General features: G+C 38.9%; 1 protein-coding gene across 1 annotated transcript in view; it reads right to left on the minus strand.

The window, feature by feature from the left end:
* Positions 1-9,755, minus strand: part of Zw10 (Zeste-white 10 kinetochore protein) — a 56,331-nt gene extending 46,576 nt beyond the window's left edge. The window contains exons 1-2 of the mRNA XM_083131158.1: positions 9,570-9,755; positions 4,654-4,856 (exon numbers count right to left, since the gene is read on the minus strand). Coding sequence (XP_082987284.1) covers positions 4,654-4,856; positions 9,570-9,603 — 237 coding nt within the window. The 5' untranslated portion in view covers positions 9,604-9,755. The remainder of the gene's footprint in view (positions 1-4,653; positions 4,857-9,569) is intronic.
* Between the last annotated feature and the right edge of the window lie 17,034 nt (positions 9,756-26,789).

Genomic DNA, 26,789 nt, shown 5'->3' on the forward strand with positions numbered 1-26,789 from the left:
TTTATATCAACGGCACAAACATGTGAGAGTTTGTTCTCAGATCATTTTATGCTCAGATAGTCTAAATCAGGATTGGGTCTACGGTTTTGAAATGAAATCCGAATCTTTATGCAATATGTCTCTACTGAGGATCAAACCTGGTACAAGGCAACAGAGTTACCACAATGCCATTGGGTAGACACATGCATACATGAACTCACATATGGTAAAAACAAGTTAGTAACAACAGGGTATCCAAACAGTCACACAACCGAGATTTTGACTGCACCTAACTTCTGCACAAAAAGCAAGAGAGACACAAATCGTACACTGAGCATTAATTTTGTTCATGTGGATATTTTTGAAACATTAAACTAGAAAATTGTCCTGTACAGTAGGATCCATGAGTATTAACTTGCAAATTGTCCATCACCATGTTCGTGCACTTTATTTGACCCAATAAGAGCTTCAAGAATTAAAAGAAAACTCAAAAAAAGCTGTTGACAAGTTCTGCACCAGGACACATAAAAATCCATCGCTTAAAACACATAGGATGTAAGAGAAAATTTAATGAAAATGGTCATGGACAATTTGCACGGTAATACTCATGGATCCCACTGTACATGAAAAATCGGTATTGGGAAAATGTTACTCACGTGTAAAACAGTTTTTGTATGAAGTGAAAACAAACATGGTTAAAACAAATGTGGAGTCGCTTGCAAAAATTTTTGATGTGTATCAATGGTCTCTGTTGATATTTACCGAACTGATAAGAGAACGATATTTTTTTACTAATTACAGCAGGGTTGGCCCAGGTGGGCACAGCCCAGTTTTCCCCATGTAGGTTTTTAAAGAAAATGTAAATTATTGCTTTAAATACTTGTGACGTTGGTTCTATGATTGTCAAAATGTTTTGGAAAACTTGTAAAGAAGAGGCTTATCAGAGCTTATAATACCAGGTGGTTATAATTAAAGTGACGGTGTTCAGAGTGGTACAGCACGGGCTGTAATGAGAGTAGCAGTCTGAAACTTCGTAGATATGCTAATGAAGCAATGCGCTCGCAAATTATGCAAAAAAAAAAGTTTTAATTCTCGCCACCAGGGTAAAAAATGATACTGTAAACAGTCAAAACGTGGTACAGTTACAGGGAAAAGGCAGGAAAGATCAAACACATGAGAACAATGGTTCTGGCATGTTTATTAGGAACTATGGTTACAAGAACTGTTCAATATGGCCTCCCAATTCAGCAACATGCTGCATGGTCCACGGTTGCTCGCAGCATGTCTGGTGAAATCTGAGCGACATGTCGTTGTATGCTAGCTTTCAGATCAGGCAGAGACCGGACATGTCCCTGATAGACACGATCTTTTAAATATCCTCACAGCCAGAAGTCACATGGATTACGGTAGGGACGGAAAAGGAGGGGGGGGGGTGATCTGGAAGGCCATGCATCTGGAAACTGCCTAGAGATGATGCGGTCATTAGTGAAGGTTTCTGGCAGCAAATCTTTCACGTGGCGAGTGACATGTGGTGTTGCCCCATCTGGCATGAAAATGGTGGTGTGTTCACAGTTCCGTTCTTGCAAAGCTGGAATCATGTGTTGCACAAGGAAGTCCCTATGACGTGCAGATGTCACTGTACACCTAACAGGCCGAGGTGTCATCTCCTCAAAGAAAAAGGACCAAGAATGAAGGAGCTAGTGAACCCACACCAAGCAGTCACGTAAACTGAGTGCAATGGTTGTTCCTGCACAACATGTGGACAAGTGGAACCCCATATGCGACAGTTCTGAGTATTCACTGCACCGTCAAGAGTTACAGAAAATTCCACATTTTGTCTGCTTACAGCGCCATTTTTACCGGTAGCGAGAATTAGAACTTTTTTTGCATAATTCGCGAACGCATTGCTTCATTAGCATATCTACGAAGTTTCAGACTGCTATTCTCATTACAGCCCGTGCTGTACAACTCTGAACACCGTCACTTTAATTATAACCACCTGGTACTAAATAGTGAATGTAGTTCACGTTCAATATGAAAGGAAAGATTTGAAATTTATTGTACAAAAAACTAACCCACATTTCTTTTTGACTCTCATCTGGAGACTGACTAACACAGATGTCAGGCACACCTGGTACTTTCTATGACACAACCAATGTTGCCAATACACCTCGTAGTTTAAAAAAAAACATACTTTTTGGTGAATATTTCATAATTAACCCCATAAATCGTCTGTAATGAGTAAAACAAATAATCGTTATTTTATCAATTCGGTAAATACCCACAGAGAGAGCATTGATACACATCAAAAATATTTGAACATCTGTATTTTATCTATGTTTGTTTTCACTTCATACAAAAACTTTTTTACATCTTAGGAACTTTTTCCCCATACTGAATGTTCATGTTCAGCTCAATATTAGAGTTTAATGTTTAAAAAATATCCACATGAGCAATGTTAATACCCAGTAGAAAATTCATGTCTATCATTCTTTTGCACAAAAGTTACGGCTTTTTTGCAACTCTACTCTATTGCAACCGTACCAGATATTTACAATGTTTTTTTACATCATAAAGCCCCATCCATTGAAACACTTTTTTAAAAGTTAACAGTATCAGTTTACTCCGTACAGGAAATTCTATAAATTAATCAATGGCAGGAGTCCGAATTATTTTTTTCCAGAAAGCAACTTCCGGGCACGAAAAATACAGGGTGTCCACAAATTACCTATCTGTTTTGTTGAAATAGTGATTTTACTTGCAAAGTTTATCAAGATATATATTTGTTACACATTACTTTCAACATGTGCACCATCCACATCACGAAACACTTCCCATTTATCGGCAGAGGAGCGAAAGACGTTCTGGTGCATTACCAGTGTTATGGCAGCAGCAGCTTGTGTAATGCATTTTCAGAGCTCCTCAATTGTGGTAATGGGTTAGGTGCACACACACCAGCAAGACGGGGCTCCATCCATTATGCCTTACATGTCTGCACGTTCCTGAATGATCACTTTCCTGGGAGATGCGTTCCCTTGACCTCACGGACATGGACTTCTTTGTGTGAGGATTTCTCAGAGAACAGAGACGTCTGTTCACCCGACTCATTGCCACATTGGAGGAGCTCCGAAACCGCATTACACAAGCTGCTGCTGCCCTAAAACAGCCAATGCACCAGAATGTATTTCGCGCCACTTTGAACCGATACCGACGCTGATACTCTCACAGATTCTGACTGATACCAATGCATGAAGACCGTAATAATTAAAAGTTGTTCAAATTTTGATTAATATTAGTACACAATTATTCCACTCTTGTTATATGCATCAATTTACCAAGATTTTTGCTTTAAAATGTTCAACAATTACATTAGATTATTAAATTGCATGTTGTGTTATCACAAAATTAATTTTTTACTGTGTTACCACAAAATTAATATTTTACATCTCCATCGGTATCGGCTGAGCCCTCATTTTCATATTTAATGGTGACGTGCTTAGCAAAAAGGCTCTGAAAATGCATTATAAATTTAAATTAACTTGGGTCTTTCCATCTTCTATTTCATCAAATTGTCACTCACTATTCACTTAACAGTAAGCATAATCCATTACAAATAATTGTTAATGTTAATTTTATTATTCTAAATACATTTTCAACAAATATATGATGCAACTTTTCAATCAACATATGATTTCTGTAGATGTTAATTGAATAAAACCACATGTTCAATATACGAGGTCTGTCCAGAAAGAAACTGAACTTTCAAATTTGCCCACCAATGAAGGAATCCGCACTGGTTAACTTACTTGCACCACATAGAGGGATCCTTCAGGAAGTCCTATGCCATTGAGTACACCAGTCAACATTGTTCAGTTATCATTCTGTGAGCAGTTAAGTTAAGTCGTGCTGCATGCCTGTGGCGATTTTCTGATACACAGAAAATCAAGATACTTGAAGGGCAATGCAGCTTGTGCAACAAATTTATTTTCAAATTGGGCAAGACATTTACAGAGACGCTCAAAATGTTGCAAGAAGCATATAGGGAAGACTGTGAGAGCTGGACACAGTGTTATGAGTGGTATGAGCAGTTTAAAGCAGGCAGAACATCCATTGAAAACAATGCAAAGCCTGGATGACCATCACCATCGTGAGATGATGTGAACTGTAGTGCAGGAAAATCATCGGTTCACTGTCCATGTAATAGCAGAAGTGGGAATAAGCAAAATGTTGTGTCATAAGATTTTGGTGCAAAAACTCAACATACACCAGGTTGCTTCCAAATTTGTTCCAAGGTTGGTGACATTAAAAAAAAACGTCTTGATATCAGCAAAGATCTTTTGAACCAAGCAAATGAGAACAATAGCTTCCCCTATTCAAATGACTGGCACCTGTGAACTACTACTTGTTTCCCTGGTTAAAATTCACCTTATGGACATCACTTCCAGTCCATAGAAGAGATGAAGGAAAATTTGCTCCAGGGCCTGCTGCCTATTCCCAAAAATGCATTCCAAAAGGGGAAGAAGCACTGGGAGTGCTGTATTAGCAGTGGAGGACACTGCTTTGAAGGTGATAAATCTGATTAAGCTCTGTACAAGGAAAATACATTTATTTTGAAAAAGTTTGGTTTCTTATTTGGACAAACCATGTACATAATAAGAAGAAAGATAGACATACCCGATTTTCTATTCTGTCCTGTAAAGCTTTCATCTGTTCAGCCAGATCATGAACTTTTGAAAGAAGGCTTACATTGTCATTCAGCAACGAGAAAAAATTGGTATATCTCTGTTCTACCACATCATGGACCTGTACTTTCATAGATGCTACTTTCTCCGACAGCTGAGCTATTTTTCCACTTAACTCTTCCACCTCAACTCTCCCTGAAAAAAGCAGACAAAATATCCTCATAATCATGAAATAAACATAACCAGGGAACGGATTTATATGTAGTAAAACCATGCAACATATGTAAATACACTGAAGAGGTTTTCTTGAGCAAATACATATTTAGTTATTAACAACAAAATATGGAGTTAAATATGGACTTAAAATTGTAAAAATTTAACATTTTCATAATATAAGATCTATGTAAGTAACTGAGTTTTAAAACAATTGATTGTGCTTCTCTCAGCATTGTAATTACGAGGGGTATCAAAAAGTTTTGCCTGTTGAGGTATAATTTGTTTAAGAATGGAAAGAACAAGAACAAGAACAATGAACATACATATAGTTTGTTTGTAGTGTCCTCTACTCAGAGTTACCCCTCCACACAGTTGCCATCACGTTCGATGCATTTGTGCCAGTGTTTTATCCAGTCCTCAAAACCAGTTTGGAAAAATTCCACAAACACACCCTACCCCACTCTTCAGAGCTGTTTTAACCTCCTGTGCATAGGTCATAGAATCTCATGCCACGAAGCACAGACTTTATGGTATCCCAAACTCTCAATCATTGCATGTGCTGATCCATAGGACATGTGCACTGCATCAGAAATTTCCTGGATGGTGATGAGTCTATCCTCTCGAATGAGCTCATCATCCCTGTGGTGGTTGTCATCGGTCAACGACCTTGATGGCCTGCCACTCCTTGTCATGTCCACACTTTCGGTTTCTCACACTTTGAAATTAACTACTTAAGTCTGAGCTAAGTCTGTGCTTCGTGGCATGAAATTCAATGACCTACAGGAGGTTAAAACAGCTCTTAACAGTGGGGCAGGGAGTGTTCTGGGGAATTTTTTAAACCTGGTTTTGAGGGCTGGATAAAACGCTGGCACAAATGCATCGAAAGTGATGGCAACTGTGTGGAAGAGTAACTCTGAGCAGAGGACACTACAGGCACACTATATGTATGTTCATTGTTTCAATCTCTCCATTATTAAACAAATTATACCTCAACAGGCAAAACTTTCTGATACCTCCTTGTATTACTGTGATTGTCTTGAAGAGAAACTACAAATGAATCCCATACATTGCTGTCGGGCACACAACTAGTAGCGAGGGTACAGTTAGAAATGGGTTGCTCGGCTTGGGACTGTCTTCCAACATTGCCAAAATAAAGATTGTAACAAAGCTTGAGCCCTCATTCTCAATAGAGAACAACAGTTGTAAATAAACAGGAATTTCAAGTGTTTTACTGTTACGTTTAGGCCGTTTACCAGCTTAAACTGCTTGGCAGCGATAGGATATGTATAAGAGGAACAGAATAATTTAAGTTTATTGCCCTTTACTAATCGAGACTATACAAGCGAGTGGGGAGATGACCACACACGAGCCAGTAAGATAACTCAACACTCATAATGATAAACCCAAAGTGTCACCACTGTACCTCGTTTCTCTCGTGGTTCCTTGGCTGAGTCATGGTGTGGTGCTGTGTCACTCCATCGAAGGTGTCCTAACTGGGTTTGCCAAAACCTCTTAAGCAGACCAAATTAACACTATCACTCGCAACACACTTCGCGCTTCTATCTCTCGATCAAGACTCCACTGGCGACCTCTCGTCAGACGGGGACTGCTGGCCTTTTTGAGTACACAGCATTTTATTCTAGCTCGTAACATTACAATAGCAAAAGTAAACAGTTGGGAGATGTAAAATTGGAGGAAAAACATTATGTTGGGATGACAGTAAGCTTGTAATTAACGCAATTGGAGGGTATAAAAGAGGTCTTAAACTTTTGTTTCTTTAATGCCGTTTCGGTCTTTGTCAGTTATTTGCAAGAAAATCACCCAACTTTTCAGTCACATGGGACACATAGTTATTGAGCGAATATGAGTATATGTTGAGAAATATTCTGAAATATGGAAATAATATGAAGGGAACAGGGGAAAAACAATCAAAGTCCACTTCTTAACTTCTTACAGGAATGGAATTAGACAGTTTGTAAATGTCATAGAATGAAGCAGAATAAGGATTTTTCAATACGGATTTGTGCAGAGTACGAGTGCTTTTTTTTTCTAAAATTAGGCATGTGAGGTTGTAGTACATGACCCATACAATACCATGATATCATAATCTCAATTTTCACCAAAAGTGGACTTAGATTGTGTTTCCCCTGTACCCTTCATATGAAAATATGGAAAATGGAATTTTTGAAGTCTACATGCCATGAAATGCTGCACAGTAGTATAAGTGAATAGACAACCTTTGAAGTAACCAGTTTTAATTTAAATGCTGTCAACAATTTGGAAGGTGGTCCCTCACCTGGTGTTCGAAGCCAACACCTTTTCTCGGTGAGAATGAACATGTGAATCATTGCTAGTTCAGCTACAGAAGTGATAGAACATATGCACTCAACTTCTGTTCAGTACTGTAATATAATTATAATTAAAAAATAAGGTATGACTTGAGATGACTGGACCCCTCTCCGATTTTCTTTATATTTGACATAGTTACTAATTGAGGCTTGGTAATCACGAATATGAAGTTAAAATTTGTAAGAAATGTCTAGAAATTGCAAAATTATTGCGAACCATTGATGCTAGCCCCATGAACCATTGATGTGTGGTTAGGTTAGTTTCGGTTACGTTAGGCAAATATAGTTTTCGTAATGTGAAAAATTGCTCACTTTGATCAAAACAACGTCAATACACCTTCAGGAATGTTCCGCGAGGCAGATACGTAAGTACGAATGTCAAACATTTGACAAAAGACAAGCACGACGTGCGATTATGTAGGAAGGTGTACTCGCCATATTGTGTCTCAGGTAAGCAAAAAGACCTACCAAAAAGACGTACTGGTAATGTGAAAAATTGCAATTAATTTAATCAAAACAACGTTAATACACCTTCAGGAATGTTCCGCGAAGCAGATACGGGTGCTTGTTTACTATCCTTCGGACACATTTATTTATTTTTACAGAAGAAACTACTTACCGTAATAAGTTCCTGTAGCTTTGTCGAACATCGGGAAAGTGTTTTGTGTGATGTGGGAATGTTTCATAGCTGAAATTCATATTGTTCGTTGAAAATCAATTCTCCGACGGAGAATAGCTAGCCCCACAAACCATTGGCACGTGGATAGGTTAGTTCTGTTAGGTTAGGAAACATAGTTAAGATTTGGTGTCGTGTTAGTATCAGGATCTAGAAACTGGAAATAATTGTGAACCATTGGCACTAGCCCCAGGAACCATTGGCGCGTGGTTAGGTTAGGAAACATAGTTCAGATTTCATCAAAACAACGTTGATACACCTTCAGGAATGTTCCACGAAGCAGATACGTAAGTACGAATGTCAAAAATTGACGAAACGAAAAAATTAGAGGTGTCCGAAGGATAGTAAATTTTTACCCCGATACGGGTAAATTTCTCGTATCGGACAAACGGCTGAAATTTGCTAGTTCATTTAATTTGAATATTCATACTTACGTATTCTGCATTGAGAAACATTGCTGAAGGTGGCATTTCGCTTATTTCATGGAAATAAGCTCTATTTGCGACATATCGAGTAAGTTTTCTTCGTTTCTTTTTGCCTTCGGTAACACGCAAAATGGCGGTCACAGTTTCACTACCGTACTCGGCATGCAGTGTTTCCACCCCACTGCACCCAAAAATACCTACGTAGCCCCACAAACCATTGACGCATAGCCCCACGAACCATTCATACATAGCCCCACGAACCATTTCCGGCAAGGTTAGGTTAGGTAGGGTCACTATAGGTTACAATAGTGAAAAATTGGTTTCGAAAAAAATATGCGTAGCACCACACACCATTCTCGCATAGCCCCACGAACCATTGACACATAGCCCCACGAACCATTGACACATAGCCCTACAAACCATTTGCGGAAACGTACCTTTTTCAGTAACAAAAACACGTGTTTGGAAACACTGACCGGGATTACATCATCAGACACAGACTACATCCACCTGGAAGTAAATGGATGTAAGAGCTTTCGTGCATCGGTCACACATTTAAATCGAAAAATAGAGGATTTACCGGCAAAATTCAATGAACGATGCAAGAAAACACTTCCCCGAACTTCCACAAGTCTAAAGAAACTGCATTCGGTAAGTAATTTCTCCTGTAAATTTGAAGAAATCCGTTTGTCCGATAAGAGAAATTTACCCAGATACGTAACTACGAATGCCAAAAATTGACGAAATGAAAAACAATAGAGGTGTCCTGAACGATAGTAAATATTTACCCTTCATTCTTTCACCCAACACGAGATCAACACACGCCTGGACTTCAGAAAGTGTTTTAATGGTGTAACGCCGCTTCATGGTTCTCCAAAGCTGGTTTTGCGCATTATGTGCCACATGCACTGAATTGACAATCAGTAGCTTTTTGTGCATCCTATCCTATCTCATAAGGGGTGTGTTCTGACTCTTGTGTCTGGACTTTAAAACACTCTCACAACGCGCGATGAACCTTTACGCTTTCGCCTTAATGTGTTTACAGAATCGAAATAACGAGTAACAGTAAGTACTCGTAAATGTAAAAAATACACATTACTTTCGTTAGAAATTCATTATTTCACCTAAAGAAATGTTCCGCAATGCAGAGTAGTACGTTAGCAATGTTAAAAAGTGCGAAATAAAATTATTTATAGGTGTCACCCCTATAGTAGAGTAGTACCAAATGATTTGCTTGACTTACCTGCTGAGCACAGCACTTCTGCAACAAATGCCATTTTCTTCTTCTCAGGATACTGCAAGGTGTAAAAGTTAAATCACATTTCCCCAAAGTACAGACATTTTCCTCTCGACAATAAATACATATTCAAACCACAGACCACAGATTACATTCACACCCACACTGCGGTGCGGCGCGGCTGCAGTTTAATCACAGATTATTGGTTTAACATTTCAAAATCAAATCACTATCGGCCCTATCAACTTAGTGTTGATTGTAGCCAATAGTCGTGATCGCACACTATACACGAAAATGATAATGGTTTTCACTGATTTTTTTGTTTTGTTTTCAAAGTTGAAGGGATAGTTATTCACACTTTTATATAACGATGTTGCAACGTCGGGCGTATTCGTCGAGTAAACACATCAGTGGGGAAGCGTGGTCTTAAGAAGAATGCAAGCAATGCAGTACTCCGGGGTGTAAGGGGTGACCTTCCACGTAGGCGCCCAAAAGTCAACCTCACTTCCACGTAGTGCACCCTGGACTAAAGACTAACGAGGCTCTGGCGACTGGCACTATGGCCAGTATAATTTTATGTGTGTTGTCCTGTTTGTTGTCCTTGTGTGTGCTGAGTGCCCGTTTACGGCCTCAGCTATTAACAGAAGTCAGAACATTTTAACATTTTTAGTTATGCAACGCTAGAGTTGTTATTTGTAATGATAAGGGGCTGGCCCCCGTATAATGTGACGGGAGCAAAATAGCCTAAGTGCTGACGCTCCCAAAATTTTAAATTCAAAATCAAATCAAAAATGGGGGGTAAATAAATTATACAGCCCATTGCCCCCCAGTTTTTCTAGGAAAGAAAGGACATTTTAAATAATAATAATTTTTACCCGAACTCCTCTCCCAACGGCCATGCTGATTAGCTCAAAATTCTTGTCATGTTATTCGCGATTAAAATTATCCGATATGCCATCTGGTGAGATTTTCAGGAACCACTCCACGTAGGACACTTCGCTGCGCTTCGCCATGTTGCCATGTTGAAGCCGTTCAAAGCCTGGGGAACAGGCGAAAAAGTAGCGTCTACTGTTCAGTTCTTTGCTCAAAATCGTTTTGTGGTTCAGGACAAGTGAAAAGCTTACATGTGTTTTCTAACCCGTGGAATCAACAAAATGAAATGTTTAAATAAATCAGGGAAAACAGAACTGATTGACAAGATTGGCATAACTGAAATGCGGCAAGGAAATTACGAAGATTGCACAAGTCTGTTCACTATATTTTCCGAAATAATCTTTCGGAAAGATGATTTTATTGCCATGAAAGTAAATTTTATATTGTTCTTTATGAATATAACATTTTGTTTCGAAAACAATGTATTAAGCATGAAATTTGGAACAGATGCAAGTCGATTAAGTGCGGAGATCAAAATAGTATAAGAATTAATTAATGTCCGAAATAATAAAGGTAAGTCAGAAAAACATAATAAACATGCTAATGTTACTGTTTCATTGAGTCAGTCAATTTTCAGTGAAGACTGAACATAGCTTCAATGAACTTGTTGTTATTGTTATTATTATTATCCGGTGAAGTTATTAAACCAACCTGCCTCTTTGGAGAAAAAAACTGCAACAGCATGTTTACATTTATTTCCTGCCCAAGCTTTGCATTACAGGTGAATTGCTTTATTTTCAAATCATTTTTGAGAGCCCGATTTAGGCAGTTACAACCGAGGTGCAGTGCAGATGAAACAGCACTGCTTTGAAGAACCAGTGCGTATACATTCGTTTCGTCTGCATTTTCCGTGTTATTTTTATTATCATAATTAAATGCTTCGCTCTCAGCACAGCTTCGTTATAGTTCCTGGAATTCATATCGCATTCGCAATATTTAAATATAAAGCGTGATTTAAACGTTTCCTCCATACCAGCAATGACACCATGCTGCTGCTACGTACTACTACTAGTGTTGCCCACGGGACGAGACGGGACAGGCTTTTAAAAATTCGAGACGAGACGACATTGATCATGTTTCCCGAGACAAACGAATATTTTCGAGACGAGACAGCATTTCACAGCATTTCCACGAGACGAGACAGGCCAAAGTCTCGTCTCGTGGTCAACACTAACTACTACTGAATGTAAACAAAGATCTATCCTACATAGATCGGCCATATTGGAAGCGACACTATTATCGGGACGCGCTAGCAAGCGGCGTGGAACCACCCACTCTGGTAGCGACGCGCTGTTGCCGGATTGACCTACTTCAGGATTCTCGCGAGCCCACAGAAACATGAGGAAGGCTGAACTACTGCAGCTCCTTATGTTACACAAACCCCAGTTCCCCATATATCGAATAGACAAGCTTGCAGAAGAAGCGAGACATACGGTGGTCCGTCTCCCGCCTTATCTTACAATGCAATCGAACTTATTTGGGCACAGGTCAAAGGGCTGGTAGCACAGAGGAACACTTTGCCACCTTTTACACCGTCTAAAATTTTGCAATTGACAGAACAGGCTATCGGGGATGTGACAGCAGATAGGTGGCGTTCGGCTATAGAACACACAAGGAAGATTATTTCCGAAGCATGGGAAAATGAGGGAGTTGAAGAGCAGCAAATGGAGGATTTTGTAATTACTCTTGGGCGGGAAGACAACAGTGACAGTAGTAGCTCAGATGAAGATGTTCCTTTACCAACCAACAATGAAGATGATCTTGGGATAGCGCCACTGCAATGGTAGCCGGTAATCAAAAACAACTGATTCTTTAACTACTACTTCTGTTCTTTCATTCATTTTTTATGTTTTTACATACAGGTAGCTCAAAGCATTAATAACACATGTACCAAATGTATCATTAATGTTAAGGAAACCGAGAAAATGCCACGCGTTTCGTTGTAATTTATTGAACTCTGTATTGGCAAAGGCATTCTCATATAGCTCTCAAATTATCTCACTTCACCCACCCACATGTGCCTCCCCGATGGCACAGTGGTAGGGTAAGTGTTGTAGCCTTGTAATCATATAGTCCTGGGTTTGATACCCTGTCGAGGCACATAGTGGTTCGGATCCCACTTCCAACTGTAGGTCCATTCCAGATTAGCCGTAGTGTGCATAAAGTGGACTTTAAAACACCAACTCAATCAATCAATTCATACACAATTGATTTGATCTTGATAAATTCTTCTCCGTAATACAGTAACTCAGTTCTGTAAAATTCTGTTTTACAGGTGAATTTTTGTAGGTTCCCCAAAATATAATTTAGAAACGTTAACGAAACGAAGTTGTACGTAATTTGTTTATACGTAATTTGCCATAATTTTCAAGAAATACATTCCATTTGTACGTTCCGAAGCTTCAACAATCGCGGCGTGACAAAGAAGGCAAAGAGAGGCGGCATGAAATCAAAGGAGAACGATTTGCCACAGTGTTGTTCATAACACAAGACGCATTTTCTTTTGTTGGTAATTGTGATACGATACAACATAAGTAAAAATATGCCGGTAGCTGATGCTTGCAATGTACCATAAAAACACAACAAAGGTTCTTTCAGTGAAGGTTTTCGGTTGCTGTGTAGTTAACGTCAACCTACAAGAAACTTCAGATTCAAACTTCTAGATTCGTTAATTTATCACTTTACGACGGAAATAACATATATTAGCATACTGATACGTATGTGCTTAATTTCGCGTGACGCTTTTTTCCCGAGGTTGCCAACAGCTGACTAACCTGTCCGTGTGTTTGTGCGAACGTGGCAACGTAGAAACCCCCCCCAGCCACATGGCAGCCAACGAGGAGACAGAATTTGGTCACGTTCTGCCATTCTGCGTTCTGATTGCACGCCGCTTCTTATCGCGTCCGTACTGTAGCACTCAGGTGGTGTACATAATTTGAAATATCCATGTTTGGTTTGGTAAATTCACAACACACCAAACAAAAGAAAACACTCACTTCAACAACCAATTCTTCCCACACACATGGAAATTATTCCGAAAAGCTCCGAAACTCTAAAAAAAGTGTTTGTTTGGTGCAAAGCACCCTGGGGTGACATCCGTTCGGCGCTGGATTCCATTCCCTGAATTCCATCCTGGAGAGTGGAAGTGTCGACGAAGATTGACGTGCTGACTGATGTGATTCATACAGTGATGAAGGATTATGTGCCACTCAAAAAAACAAAAACAGAAAAACGAAATCAAGCAAATACCCTTCCTGGTGCTACTCTGAGCTCTTACTTGCCCTTGGAAACCGAAAAAAAGGCCTGGATCTCTGGAAACATTTTCCTAATGAATACACACGGAAAACTTTCACCGACTTACGACGTCACTCTAAACAACTGCAGAAGACCAAATACAGGGAATACATCGGTGCTATCACAAACAATATCAAATCAAATCCCAAACGTTCTTGGTCACTAATCAACCCAAGGAGGCAAAATTTCCGAATACCTTTGAAAGTAAAACATGACTCAGTATGCGTCACCGCCTTGTGATCAAAGCGTCCCGGCTTCGATACCCGGTGGAGGCACATAATGGTTCGGATCCTACTTTAAACTGTAGGTCCAGTCCCGATTAGCCTCTCTGTGCATAAAGTGGACTTAAAAAATAAATTCAATCAATCGATGACTCAGTATGGGCAGAGGGACCTGAAAAAGCTAATCTTTTTAACTCTTTTTTCTCCATAAATACAACCTCGAATACACCGGCTTCATCCCTTCCCAACCTCCGTCCAGTTTGCTGTCACTCTCTAACATCTTTCTCCACGTCTCCAGAAGAAGTTCAATACATCCTATTTTAAATGCCTCAAAATCGCGCAAATGGTCCTGATGAAATCCCTTCTATTTTCCTAAAAAACGCTGCTTCTTCTCTCGCTATTCCCTTCTCTATTTTATTAAACAGATGCTTCAATGAGGGTACATGGAAAAATGCTAACGTGGTACCATTATATAAATCTGGAGACAAGTATGCTGTTTCTTCTTATAGACCTATTTCCCTTCTTTCACCACTTTCTATCGCCTGTGAAAAGATAATAAAGGACCGACTCTACAAATTTACCTCTCCATATATAAATACAGCACAGCACGGCTTCTTAACCAGGCAGCTCCTGCTTAACCAACTTAAGCATTTTATTATCTGACGCTATCAACTCTATATCTGAAAACTCTCAACTGGATGTAATATATCTGGATTTTTCGAAAGCTTTTGACTCTATAAACCACAATTTCCTGCTTCATAAATTATACCACCGTTTCAATATTCATGGAAACTTTCTCTCTCTGCTCAAGCACTACCTCCAAAACAGACAACAAAAAGTTGTTCTTTCCGGAATGTCTTCTTCTTATCAAGCTGTATCTTCTGGTGTACCTCAAGGCAGTGTTCTTGGACCTCTTCTCTTCATCCTATGCCTTGATGATCTTACAGAATATCTTTCCGATTCATGCAAGAACCTTCTCTTGTTCGCTGACGATTGCAAAATATATATTAAAATCTCCAATTTCAGTGACATGACACTTCTGCAAAAGAATTTAGATTCTCTAATAAAGTGGTGTGAATTATGGAACTTAAAACTCAGCCCTCAAAAATTTACCATGATGACCTTCTCCTTAAAGAAAAACACATTTAATACTAAATATTTCATAAAAAATAATTGTGTTCAAAGAGTTGCTACACAAAAGGACCTGGGCGTCATATTTGACGAGAAACTTTCCTTTTCTGAGCACATCTCTATAGTCACAAGGGGTTCAATGCGTATGCTGGATCTTCTCTATCGTTTCACGGAAATAAACAACTTGACTGCCCTCAGCACCTTTTACAAATCTTTTGTGTCACCTAAAATTGAATATTGTTCTCCGATCTGGTCTATGGCATGCCCCTCAAATTCAGATAGACTGAATTCCGTCCTAAATTTCTTCCTGGTCATTGTTCGACACAGAATTCCGTCCACAAAACACTTGCAAAAGTCCATCCTCCTGCAAATGTTAAATATCCAAACTCCTCAAGAGAGACATGGACTTGCTGATCATAGTATAATTCTACATAAAATGGTGAATGGCAACATCAGAAGTGACCACCTTCTTCAAGAAATTCACTTCCGTGTGCCTGCCCGCTCAACAAGAAGCACTCAACTTTTTGCTTCTCAGAAGCCGAGATTGTGCCTCATCCAGCCCTCTCTGTTCCATAGACTGCGCAGTGAATACATGAAGCCAAACAGACATTTTTGAAAATGTGGACCGTTTTAGAAGAAAGTTAACTAAAAGTATGTAAGTCTCTTAACCACATGTAATTTTTCTATTTTATTATTTTTGTTGTATTATGTTATTATTTTTGTCCTTATGTTCTATAAAATCGTTCCAATGTAAAATGGCTAACGCTGTATTTGGAATCTTCTATTAAATAAATAAAATAAAATAAATAAATAAATACCAACGGGGGAGTAAAAGAACTGACTTGAAGCTTAAAATTAATTAAGTTTTGGGATAATAGGTCATTATAACAGGAAGAACATGCGCTGCTTATTTTCTTTAAAATAATGTATTTTATTAATAAAAATAATATTTCGAGTTGGATGGCCTTTATGACAACATTTTTGCAACTTGCAGGTCTCAGAAGAGAGTTTCTTTGTTTTTGTTTTTACACACGTTTTATCGAAAAAGACATCTGTTTATTGAATTTGTTTGTATGGAAACTCACGATAAATATTTTGGTACTTGTCAACATGGCGTGGCGTTGTAATTTGTGATCAGAGAGGTGTGAAGCGGACAAACAGTCAGCTGTTCTGCAGATTCCAGCGCTCTCCAGTGCCAAGGACATCATGTTTGTCTTAACCCCTGAATGTCGACATTATTGACACGTTTTACAAATCGTGAAACTTAAAGTAATGCTTTAAAGTTTGTCTACATGGAATTTGGAAAAGTTTTAATAATTTATTTCAATAATTCTGTGTTTATAATAAAGCAAACATTCATCTTTGATATCGTGTTAACACGATAGTAGAAAGGAGCAACCAACACTTGCACAACTGCTAATATCACTGCAGGAAGCCGATCTTTTTAAAGGAAGCAAATTTTCTCTTCGCAAATTGTTAAAAGATTTTGGATTTTCTTACAGTCGTATGAACCAGGGAGGTGCAGTCTGGCGTTCGGAAAAGTTCGGAACCATTCGTAAACCTCCACGGATGACGTCAGACACAGGACATGTCAAAGACGAGCACAAGCAACGGCATAGGAATTCATATATACTTCTTCCGTGTTTTTGGAAATAAATTTGTCTTAAAAATCGATTGAATGTTCTAGCGTGTGTGTGTAAGTAAATGTATATGTATAGAGCAGACTATATCTAGTAAACTGTGTCGCCGAAGGTTAACTATCAATATAATTAACATGTAATGAAAAGCGGGAAAGCCGGCTCGGGGGTGGAGCAGAGGTCTATTCAGAATTTTCTCTTTTAGGGGTGTAAGTTCGTGTTTATGGGGGTGAAAAGGTATACTTAGAGCCAAAATAACCACAAAGTTGTCCTTTTTTAAAAACTGTGTGGAGTGTTAGGGCGAAGTTAGTGAATAAATCACTGGGGCCGAGACATTACAATATCAAAATATCAAAATGTAAATACAAATGAAAGAAAATATACTCCCATGCACAAGTTAAAATTAATTGATAAATGTGACTTACCATGTCCAGGAAAGAAGCATTAACAAAATGCCAGGAATACACAAAAAGCACACATACTGCACTGCGCACATGTAGCAAACATAAATAATCCAAATACTATTGTTATTTCACTTCACACTCTGTTCACGCTTCATTTCAGAGTCTGGATAGATGGCTTTTTATATCCCGTGAAGCATCAACACACACAAACTATTGAGTACTTGTTTCTCATTTGTTCTCAAAGTCAAATATACATTAATGTAAATTAGATCACAAGTTCCCGCTCCAAAGTTAGTCATGCCTGACTACAGGTTGGCATTAATTAGATAACAACCATTTTTTACCTTTCTTGAGCAGACTTCGATTGTGTTTAATTTTCGAATTTAAATGCCTGATACGAATGTATGTCCGAGTTTTGACAAATAAATCTATAATTTCCTTCTTTATCATAGCAAACCTGAAAAGTAATAATTTCCTCATTGCTTTCATTACTCCACATTCCCTGCTTAAATCACCAGGAAGATTGTATAAACAAAATGCATTTTCCATTTGTTCAATGATTTGGAAAAATTCTTCAGTAGGTTTATACAGTCCACCACGCGACACTATGTCAACCCATTTTTTCTCTTTTTGACGAACGGGAGGAAGACTGTCCGTACGAGAACCCAAATCTTTATCTAAATGCCGACACTTTTGCGCAATGAAACCTGCGATATAATATAAACCTTCCTTGGAACAGTCGTGGGCTTCGTTGTCACTGCACTCTGTTGAAACTGGAGTTCGCTGCCATCGGTGTTATTCTTCGTCTTTGATTCGCCTTCCTCTTTGTCAAGTAAAAGGTCAGACACCATCGTACTAAAAACACTATTGTATGTCCTACTGTGTAATTCATCATTCTCGCACTGATCCCTGGTTGGCATTTTTAGGGGAAGTTGTCCTATATTCACTCCTAACAACAGCAGCCTAAGTCGGTTTTTAAATTCTGTAGGGAGAGGGTGATCATAGAAACCTCCCATGCCACGAAGACGCGAGAAAAGATTTTCAATTACATCCTGATTCAACCTTGCAGTCAGTAAAAAATTCATATTGTGTTTCTGTTTCATATCCTGATAGAGCCCAAATAATGCGTTGATAGATTGTATCATTCCTTGCTGAAAAGGCAACAATTTTCCACGTCCTTTCACGCGAACACTTTCGATGACCTGCTTCATTTCATTTAACACCTTGGTTTGATGTCCAAGATGCACTCCAAAAGCACTTTTTAATTTAACATCAAAATTCTCTTTAACATATGAATTCATTATGTCAAACCAGTCGTTAATTAATGCGAAAAATTCTGCACTTTCAACTTCATTTGGGAATAAATAACATATAGCACTGCTTGTCCTTCTAGAAAATAACTGAGCGGCATAGAATACTCTTTGTCTCTCGCGACCTGATACGCAAATGTGTGCATCCGTTATCGATAAAGGCAAATGAAGTTCGCTTTCATTTTTATCTAACACTGACTGTATGACTTTTTTTGTTACGACATTCTGCGATGGCAAGACTAAACCTTCATCAATAAAATGGTTTCTTAGCAATTTAAGCATGTGTGGAGTATCTGCAAATACCCAAATGTTCCGTCCCTTATCATTCGGATTCACAAACGAAGGATGACTCGAAGCGACACCTAATTCTCGCCAAACCCTTATATTTCCACCTCCCAAGTCGGAAACACACGCAACAACTTCATAGCCCGCACTTTGCACTGCTGATATTACTAAATATAAGATATCCTTAGTCATTTGTGTGTCGAAGTTGTAGTATACAGTTTGTTTCCATGGGGCGTACAACCCGCGAACCAGAATGACCTGTAAAAAAAAAAAAAAACTTTCTAAAATCTTGTCATTAAAATGTTGAGTTTCGAGCAATAATTACGGTATTAATACTTGATAATAATCTCATTATGAACTACTAATAAATTTAGTACTTCATCCTGATAACACAGTCTATCGAGATGTGTCTTCCTTAAATGTTATTGTTGTTGCAAAAAAAAATTCTCCACTATCACACAAGCTACAGAAAAAGGAAAAACAAGGCACTTTCACACTCTCTCGCACAAATGCAGATCCTATAACAAGCGGAAAGGTCAGTGACAGAGTCACCCCTGTCCTGTGAGTGACGTCAGGGTTGGGACCGCCCACGACCCTCTTTTTTCAGCTTCGGGAGGGAAGACTGCGCTACTTTCTCAACTATATATATACTTACTTTGGTATGAACGGTCGCAAAGTTTTAATGGAGAAAAACAATCTTGTTGCTTAGAGGTGCAGATTTTTGAGGAGTTTGAGTGGTGTGAATTTTGATAATATTGTATGGCTCGACGAAACATGGGTGAAAGCGGGCCACACTCTTCCTAAAGAATGGACTGATGACATAGTACAAGGGACAATGGTAATACTTGTTAGGAAAGGTAGCAGACTGATTGTGCTACATGCTGGCACATCAAAGGCACCAAATTGTCTGCTAATTTTTCGGTCAAACAAAACTCGCTATTATCATGAAGAATGAATCACTGCAAATTCAAACATTGGTTTGAAAATTCATTGTTACAGAATCTTTCAGAACCATCCTTGATTGTTATGAACAACGCCCCTTACCATTCGGTAATTGAAGATAATGCACCGACTACAGCGCCCAGAAAATACGAAATAATTGAGTGGTTGAACAGACATAACATTCCCATTCATGTCGACATGAAAAAAGCAGAATTACTGGAACTTGTGGCAAGGCACAGACCTCAATTTCCAAAGTACGTTATTGATGAAATTGCCAGAAAGCGAGGGCATACAGTCATAAGACCACTACCTTACCACTGGCATTCCAATACAATTGAAAGCGTCTGGTCACAAATGAAGAGATATGTTGCGGAAAATAATAAATCATTTACAATCACGGAAGTACAGAAACTTTTGTTAGAAGTCGTGGAACGAATTACAGCTGACAATTGGAAGAAAATTGTGGAGCACACGGAAAAAATCATTAAAGAGGTAACGACAAATGAAGGAATCAATGAAGCAAACATTGAAGAATTTATAATTTGACTTCATAATTCGAGTGATAGTGATAGTGATAGTTCATATGAAGGAAGTTCCGTTAACAATAGTTCTGACTGTGAGAGTGACAGCGATATCAGTGGAGTTTTCAGCCTGTAAAGAGGATTACGAGCTTGGGGGACAACAAACTTGTAAGTAGATATTATAAATATTGTCTTATAGCTTTATGTATTATGTACATTATGTATTTTATGTATTCTCTCTTACGCCCATTTGCACGCATTACTATCATAGAGCCGCAATAAATAAACTGTTGGTGCCCGCCCGCTGTCCTATGTGGCAACGCCGCAGTGCGTGATCGCGAACTGTCAATACGAAAAAAAGTTTCTCCCGGACTGTATATGCTTTCTGCTAGTAGTGTCTGTTGTCTGCTTGGCTCGGCTGTTTTTGAGAAGCGAAAGCAGAGGTTTTTTTAGTGGTTTGAGGACCGTACCTTCACCAGCATCTACTCTTCGCCATATGATACTTCAGGAGCGTTAGTTTCCCGCGCAGTGGCTGCAGGCAACTCTCTCAGAGTTTGCTGCCGTAAAATGTCCCAAAATCGAGTCCGATAGGAACTACTATTCGTGTCAAAAATATTGAGTCCTCGGTTTACGCGCTTGTAAAATTGTACTCTGTGGGAGGAAAAAAGTCAAATATACTTCATTTGAAAGCTTGAAGTATCTACTTTTTAATAGGCGTTATCTGAAATTTTTTCTTAACTTTGTTCTCTTGCTATAATGAAAAATTCACTGAAAAGTGTAGTTTCTCCTTCCAATTTTCACGAACGGGGAACTTAACACCATACAGTTCATAATCGACTGTACATATAATCTTGATATTTTGTGAACTTGAAGTTTGATTATTTTTGTACCTCTGTAGAAAAAATCAAATGCATATTTTTACTAGATACTTCAAAAGTTGACATTTTAGGGAAACGTGCAAACTTGAAATGTATAATTACAAATTCAATGAAATTGCAAAGAATGTGTTGATATAACGCATTTGATCAAATTCCAGAAGTTTGGCTTGTGTACATCAAATATGGTAAAAAAAGGTAAAAAAAGGTAAAGTGCTCCCCTGTGCATAGCACCACGCCATGAAGGCGTATAGAGGTTGTGGGGGTAACGCCCCACACTTTCTTGATCCCGGTCGTGAGTACCAAATATGGTACCAGATATTAATTATTCTTTCGCAGACGTATGTACATGCATGCATGCGGGTGCATGACGTATGGCGGAGTGCGGCCAATTTCAAACTCCGCGGGCAGGAGGCGACTTCCACAGCGTTGCCGCTTCGCTGCGAGAATCACGCAAGTGCATTCCGTCGAGCCGATCCAAAGTATTTTCGCAGCATAAAATAATGAATGAAATATTTAGCATATTGCAAATGGAGTACTGCTGTACTGCAGGGTTTCTTTCCATTTTTCTAGTTTTTTTCTTCATATGAACATCGTCTCCTTCGGTACATGGCGAAGGTACATGGTGGTTCGGATCCCATTTAAACTGTAAGTCCAGTCCCGATTAGCCGACTTGTGCATAACGAGAACATAATTTTCCCAGTATTATTTTATATCGCACATTTAAACAGATATATTGAGTGCAATGATGTTCGATGAGGACGATTTGAATGAAGTCGATGGGAGATACAGTCTTCTCTGAATACAATAATAACGCACCTGCTGTGTACAGCGATTTCATAAGAAAGGAAAACAGAGCTAGGTGCATACGAGCGATAGCAACGCATATAAATTATATTTTAAAAATTGCATTTGTAGCCTTCACTCCAACTAACATTCTAATAAAATATATTTCGAGCAAAAACGCATATAAATTGTGTTTATCTCGCAAAATTCACTTAATCATCGTGTCGAGTAGTGGTGGTGATTTCAGCATTTAACGCACCTGAAATATTGCTTTTATATTTTGGTCTGTTTCACAGCTGCAACTCTTGTAATAACTACGGAGTTGTGGGTTCATCAAAAGAGACAAAACGACTAAAAACATTAATAAATTTTCGATATGAGTGAAAGGTGAAAGTATAAAATGCTGTTCATAATGGATTCTGTTGAAGTGGATAATTTAAATCAAAGTCGTGTATCTTTCTTCTCACCACACCTTGGAAAAACTCGCCCAATAAAATATTGGGTCGATGCAAATTTGTGTTGTTCCCTTTTTCTTTACATACCTTTTTTACTGTGCTGATGTAATCCCCAATCACTCCGCCGTCCACTTGACACCTTGGTTTATGTCGTGAGATGCGCCTATTCGTTTCCACTGGTCGAAATATCTTTTGGCACTGACTATAATTTCATTTGCACCACTATGATATTACTATTTTCATGCAACAAAAAAAAAAAATCACTTCACAGAACCGCCATCACTCAATACAGTACGAACGAACAAAAACGCGAACTTGTGAGAGACCGACTGCCTGGATAGAATGCACGTAAGAATTATTGTGGCTATGTGGGAGTTCAGGCAATAATTCATGGCAGGGATGTAAACACAGAAGTGACAAAAGAAAATCTTCGGCATCTCTACAATCCTTTCCTTTGCGCAACACGTTGTTTCGGCTCATTTCCCGTGTCAAAGCTGCTTGGACGGGGAGTTTCAAGAGCAAGCGGCGACGCTTGACAACGCTCTACATGCGTTCTAAGAAACGATGTGAATTGCGCGGTGAGTTGCCAAGAAAAACATTTCTCTGTCGTTTTCAATTCGCACAGTGTGCAAGAATGAGATATGAAATTTTGATTTTTATTCCACGGCCATCATTTTGATATGCATTTCATGACCATTGGGCTGACAATTACCGAGATTGCAACATAATAATTAATCATTAATTGTGACTGTTTCACAGATGATAGTCGCATTATATTTGGCTGAGATATTTCCACATAAACAAGGTTCAATCACAAAAGAAACAACATATTTTTACGACAGTTTTACAAGAAGCTACACACAATTGAATTCGACTTATGTAAAAAACACCCGAAAAAACTACATTTTTACGAACATTTTGGTCTGAATAGAAAACAGACAGAGTTAAAATCACTTTGTCTTGATTTTGACTAAAAGCAGACACTTGTGGCTTTCCAATGAGGTATATTTGACTATCTTCCTGCCACAGAGTACAATTTTACAAGCACACAAACCGAGGGCTCAATATTTTTGTCACGGATAGTAAATGAGGCACTCAACATTAAGTACATTAAATAATATTTTAATAGTGCAAGCAGTGCTTGCATTGCTTGTACTATATTTTTGCCACTGGACCACATGATGGGTGGAGTTGGGTCGTGGAGAAGCGACGAAACAGATCCTAGAATGGAAAGGGAATGCTTCGCATTAACCTTTAGCAGCCTGCTGGTCTATATTTCGACCAGCAGCGCTCTGCAGCACGATATTTTAGTTCTGTCTTTTTTCTATCTTTAGTATACATACGAAGGTACGACATACTCGAATTACAAAACAATACATCCATTGTTACTACTATTAACAGGCAAAGTTTGAAAAATTCCTTCGTTTCCGCCATATTACTATGAAAAAAGTAAGTTCTACAAGCAAAAATGAGTAAAAAACAAAAGTTTAAGCTACGTCCGACAATTAAGGATTCAGGGGGGACGCGGGGGTAAAGGCCCGATTGTCGAAATTTGCCCCTACCATGTTTTACGCGTATGGCAAACCGGGATGGCAAGATTGGTCAACATAAGGTAACTTCAGACAATTAACGGATATCTGATGTTATAGGTTGTAATTTACTTTTGACTTGCACCATCTTAGAGAACACACTTTCTAACGAACATCTTGTAACATGAAAAACAGAAAACGTCTTCCGAACTTTACAAAAAAATGTATATTTTACAGTTGAGGTAATGTCAGAATCACTCAACCACTTAAGTACAAGAAATTTGCTAGAGGACGAAGTCCAATTAGATAGGAAATAATGCACCCGCCTGTAATTCCTTCCGTTTGAAAATACTTCATTATTCTTCAAGAGTATAATATTTTATAATAATGGCAATAAGTTTCCTCTATACTAAATTTCTAAGTGAAAGTATTAGGGGGGCAACTACAAACCCCTTCGACCCCCCCATGCGCACGCCTATGCTTGATACGTTGTGTTTGATAGTCTGTGGGTTCGATACCCGGTGGAGGCACATAGTGGTTCGGATCGGGGCCTCCGAGAGATACTTATACTTATGTACGGGCCTCACACCAGCTTTCGTGACGTCACAGGATTAGTGAACAACATTTAACAAAGTGCATTGTAAGAGTATAATATTTAGTTTTCTGAGTGAATAGTCCTCTCTTATTGGTTCAGAACGTTGCTTTCACCTGAAGAACGTTTCAAATGTTATATGACATTGGAAAATGCGTAAATAATATTGATAAAAGTAAAATCCAATCTTTACCGTTCTGCATAATGTACCTTTATTTTTCAAATTACCAATGGAAAAAAGGCGATATAGATAAAATTTCATCCTACATTTGGAACTTACTGTAAGTTCGTACAGAATTATCATCGTTAGTATATAATTGCTATTAAATTGCTGTGGAATGAGAAGTTACTGTCCAAGTTATGTATGCAAGATAATTTTGTAAAAGTTTACGTACATGTGGTTGAGGACAGACCTTGTAAGATTAGAATTTCGTATTAAATAAGCTCTCCAACTTTCGAGACTCAATTCCCGTGTCTAATTTGATAAATGTTAATTTTCTAGAAATCTGGTAAATATTATTTGGATGCACAAGTTCCCGTGGTTTGGTTGTAGGTTACATTCTTTAAAAAATATTTTTTCGCATCAAAATCTTAACATGCAAAGAGAGAAAGTGTACAAATGGCAATGCAACAAACGTCTAGCCTAACCTATTGGCAATACCTACAGGCTGTAGCACAAGTCCTGCACCATACAAGGGCGAAAATGAAACACAGAATATTAGAAACAAAGACAGACTTTATTCAGCAAAGTACAGGCCTCCATGTTCAATTACCTTCACCCACCTCTGCGACAACAGTTCAATCTGATGGCGATACCAGGTGGCAGGTTTAGAATTGAAAACTCACGACAGGCAGAATTTACCTCATCATATAAATTGAAGTGCCGACCACACAGGAAATGTGAGAGAGAGCGACATAAAACGTAATCCGATGGTGCAACGTCCGGACTATAGGCAGGATGAGGTAACAACTCAAGTCCGTCAAGTTCAGCTAGTGTGTTGGTCACTCTTCGAGACCGGTGACTAGGAGCATTGTCATTTTGCAGCAGTAACCTCTTCCTCCTCGTTAATGCTGGGTATTTCCCATTCAGAATGGCATACACTCGGCGTAATTGTTCAGAATACAGTTCACCTGTTACAGCATGACCTTCTGGAACAAACTCATAACGGACAATCCCTTTAATATTACACCACACACTCAGCATGAGCTTTTTCCCAAATCTGTCCTGTTTCACATGGGCGATGGCTTCCTGTCTTCTTTTCACCCACTGTTTACGTGTATCATGGTTTTCAGAAACACCCACTTCTCGTCTCCTGTCACAATTCTCCTCCTAAAACGAAGATCTTGCGGGTTTTGTAGCAATGTCTGGCAAATTGCAACTCTGCGCTGGGCCTGCACCTCCGTCAGCTCGTGCGGACTTTGTCGGGGCTGTTTATTGGTGTAATCCATGTCATGCAAGCGACGGTTACTGTCGATTTGAATGCCTCAAACACTCTTGCTAACACACGTGTGCTGGATTGTGGTGTAGCATTCACAGCATCCTGCATTGACTCGTTAATGTCCATCGGAGGTCATCCCGTGCGGGGCTTGTCCGCGAGGCGTAGATCACCTGAAGGGAATTTTTTAAACCAAGGGGAAGCTGTCTACCGATTCACCACTTTTTCGTTCTCCACACAACAAATTTCCTCAGCTTGCCGCTTTTGTTGTTAGTAGTTTTTTCCATAAAAAACGTAGCACTGCACGAAGTGTAATTTGGTCCTCACTCATCCTGCCCACTTTAACTTCACGGGAACACTCGCTACACATGCAGTGCATGCCTTCACTTGATCCCACGAACCTGTCCTCTATGCCTGCCAACAGCCTTTCACCGGTGGCGCCACCTACCCTCGCAAACTTCACCTCTTGGAGCTCAGTGTGCTGATGGTGCAGGACTTCTGGGACAGCCTGGTAAATGCTAAGAATACCAATCTTAAATAACCTAAAAGTAATTCAAGCCTATGAAAAGGGATTTTCGATCACACAGAAAATGAAACTCGTTGAGAATATTAATGCAACATGCAAGCAACTTACTTTAATTAAGAAGCCCAAAGCAAGAGAATACAATAAACCTCATGCTCTATCAGGAGATCATTGTTAAAAGAATATCGTATTCTAAAATCCTTATAATTACATTCCTCTTTGGTAAGCATGCTACATAATGGTAAAAACCATTGAACTATATATATAGTTCAATCTTAAAAATCAAGAGACAAGTTAGCCAAGTTATTTTTCAGGATAAGGCGTAAGTTTTAATATATATCAGCGTGTTTCA

This window comes from Lepisma saccharinum, chromosome 1 (genome assembly GCF_977018435.1).
Source record: "Lepisma saccharinum chromosome 1, izLepSacc3.1, whole genome shotgun sequence".
NCBI classification, from domain to species: Eukaryota; Metazoa; Arthropoda; class Insecta; order Zygentoma; family Lepismatidae; genus Lepisma; species Lepisma saccharinum.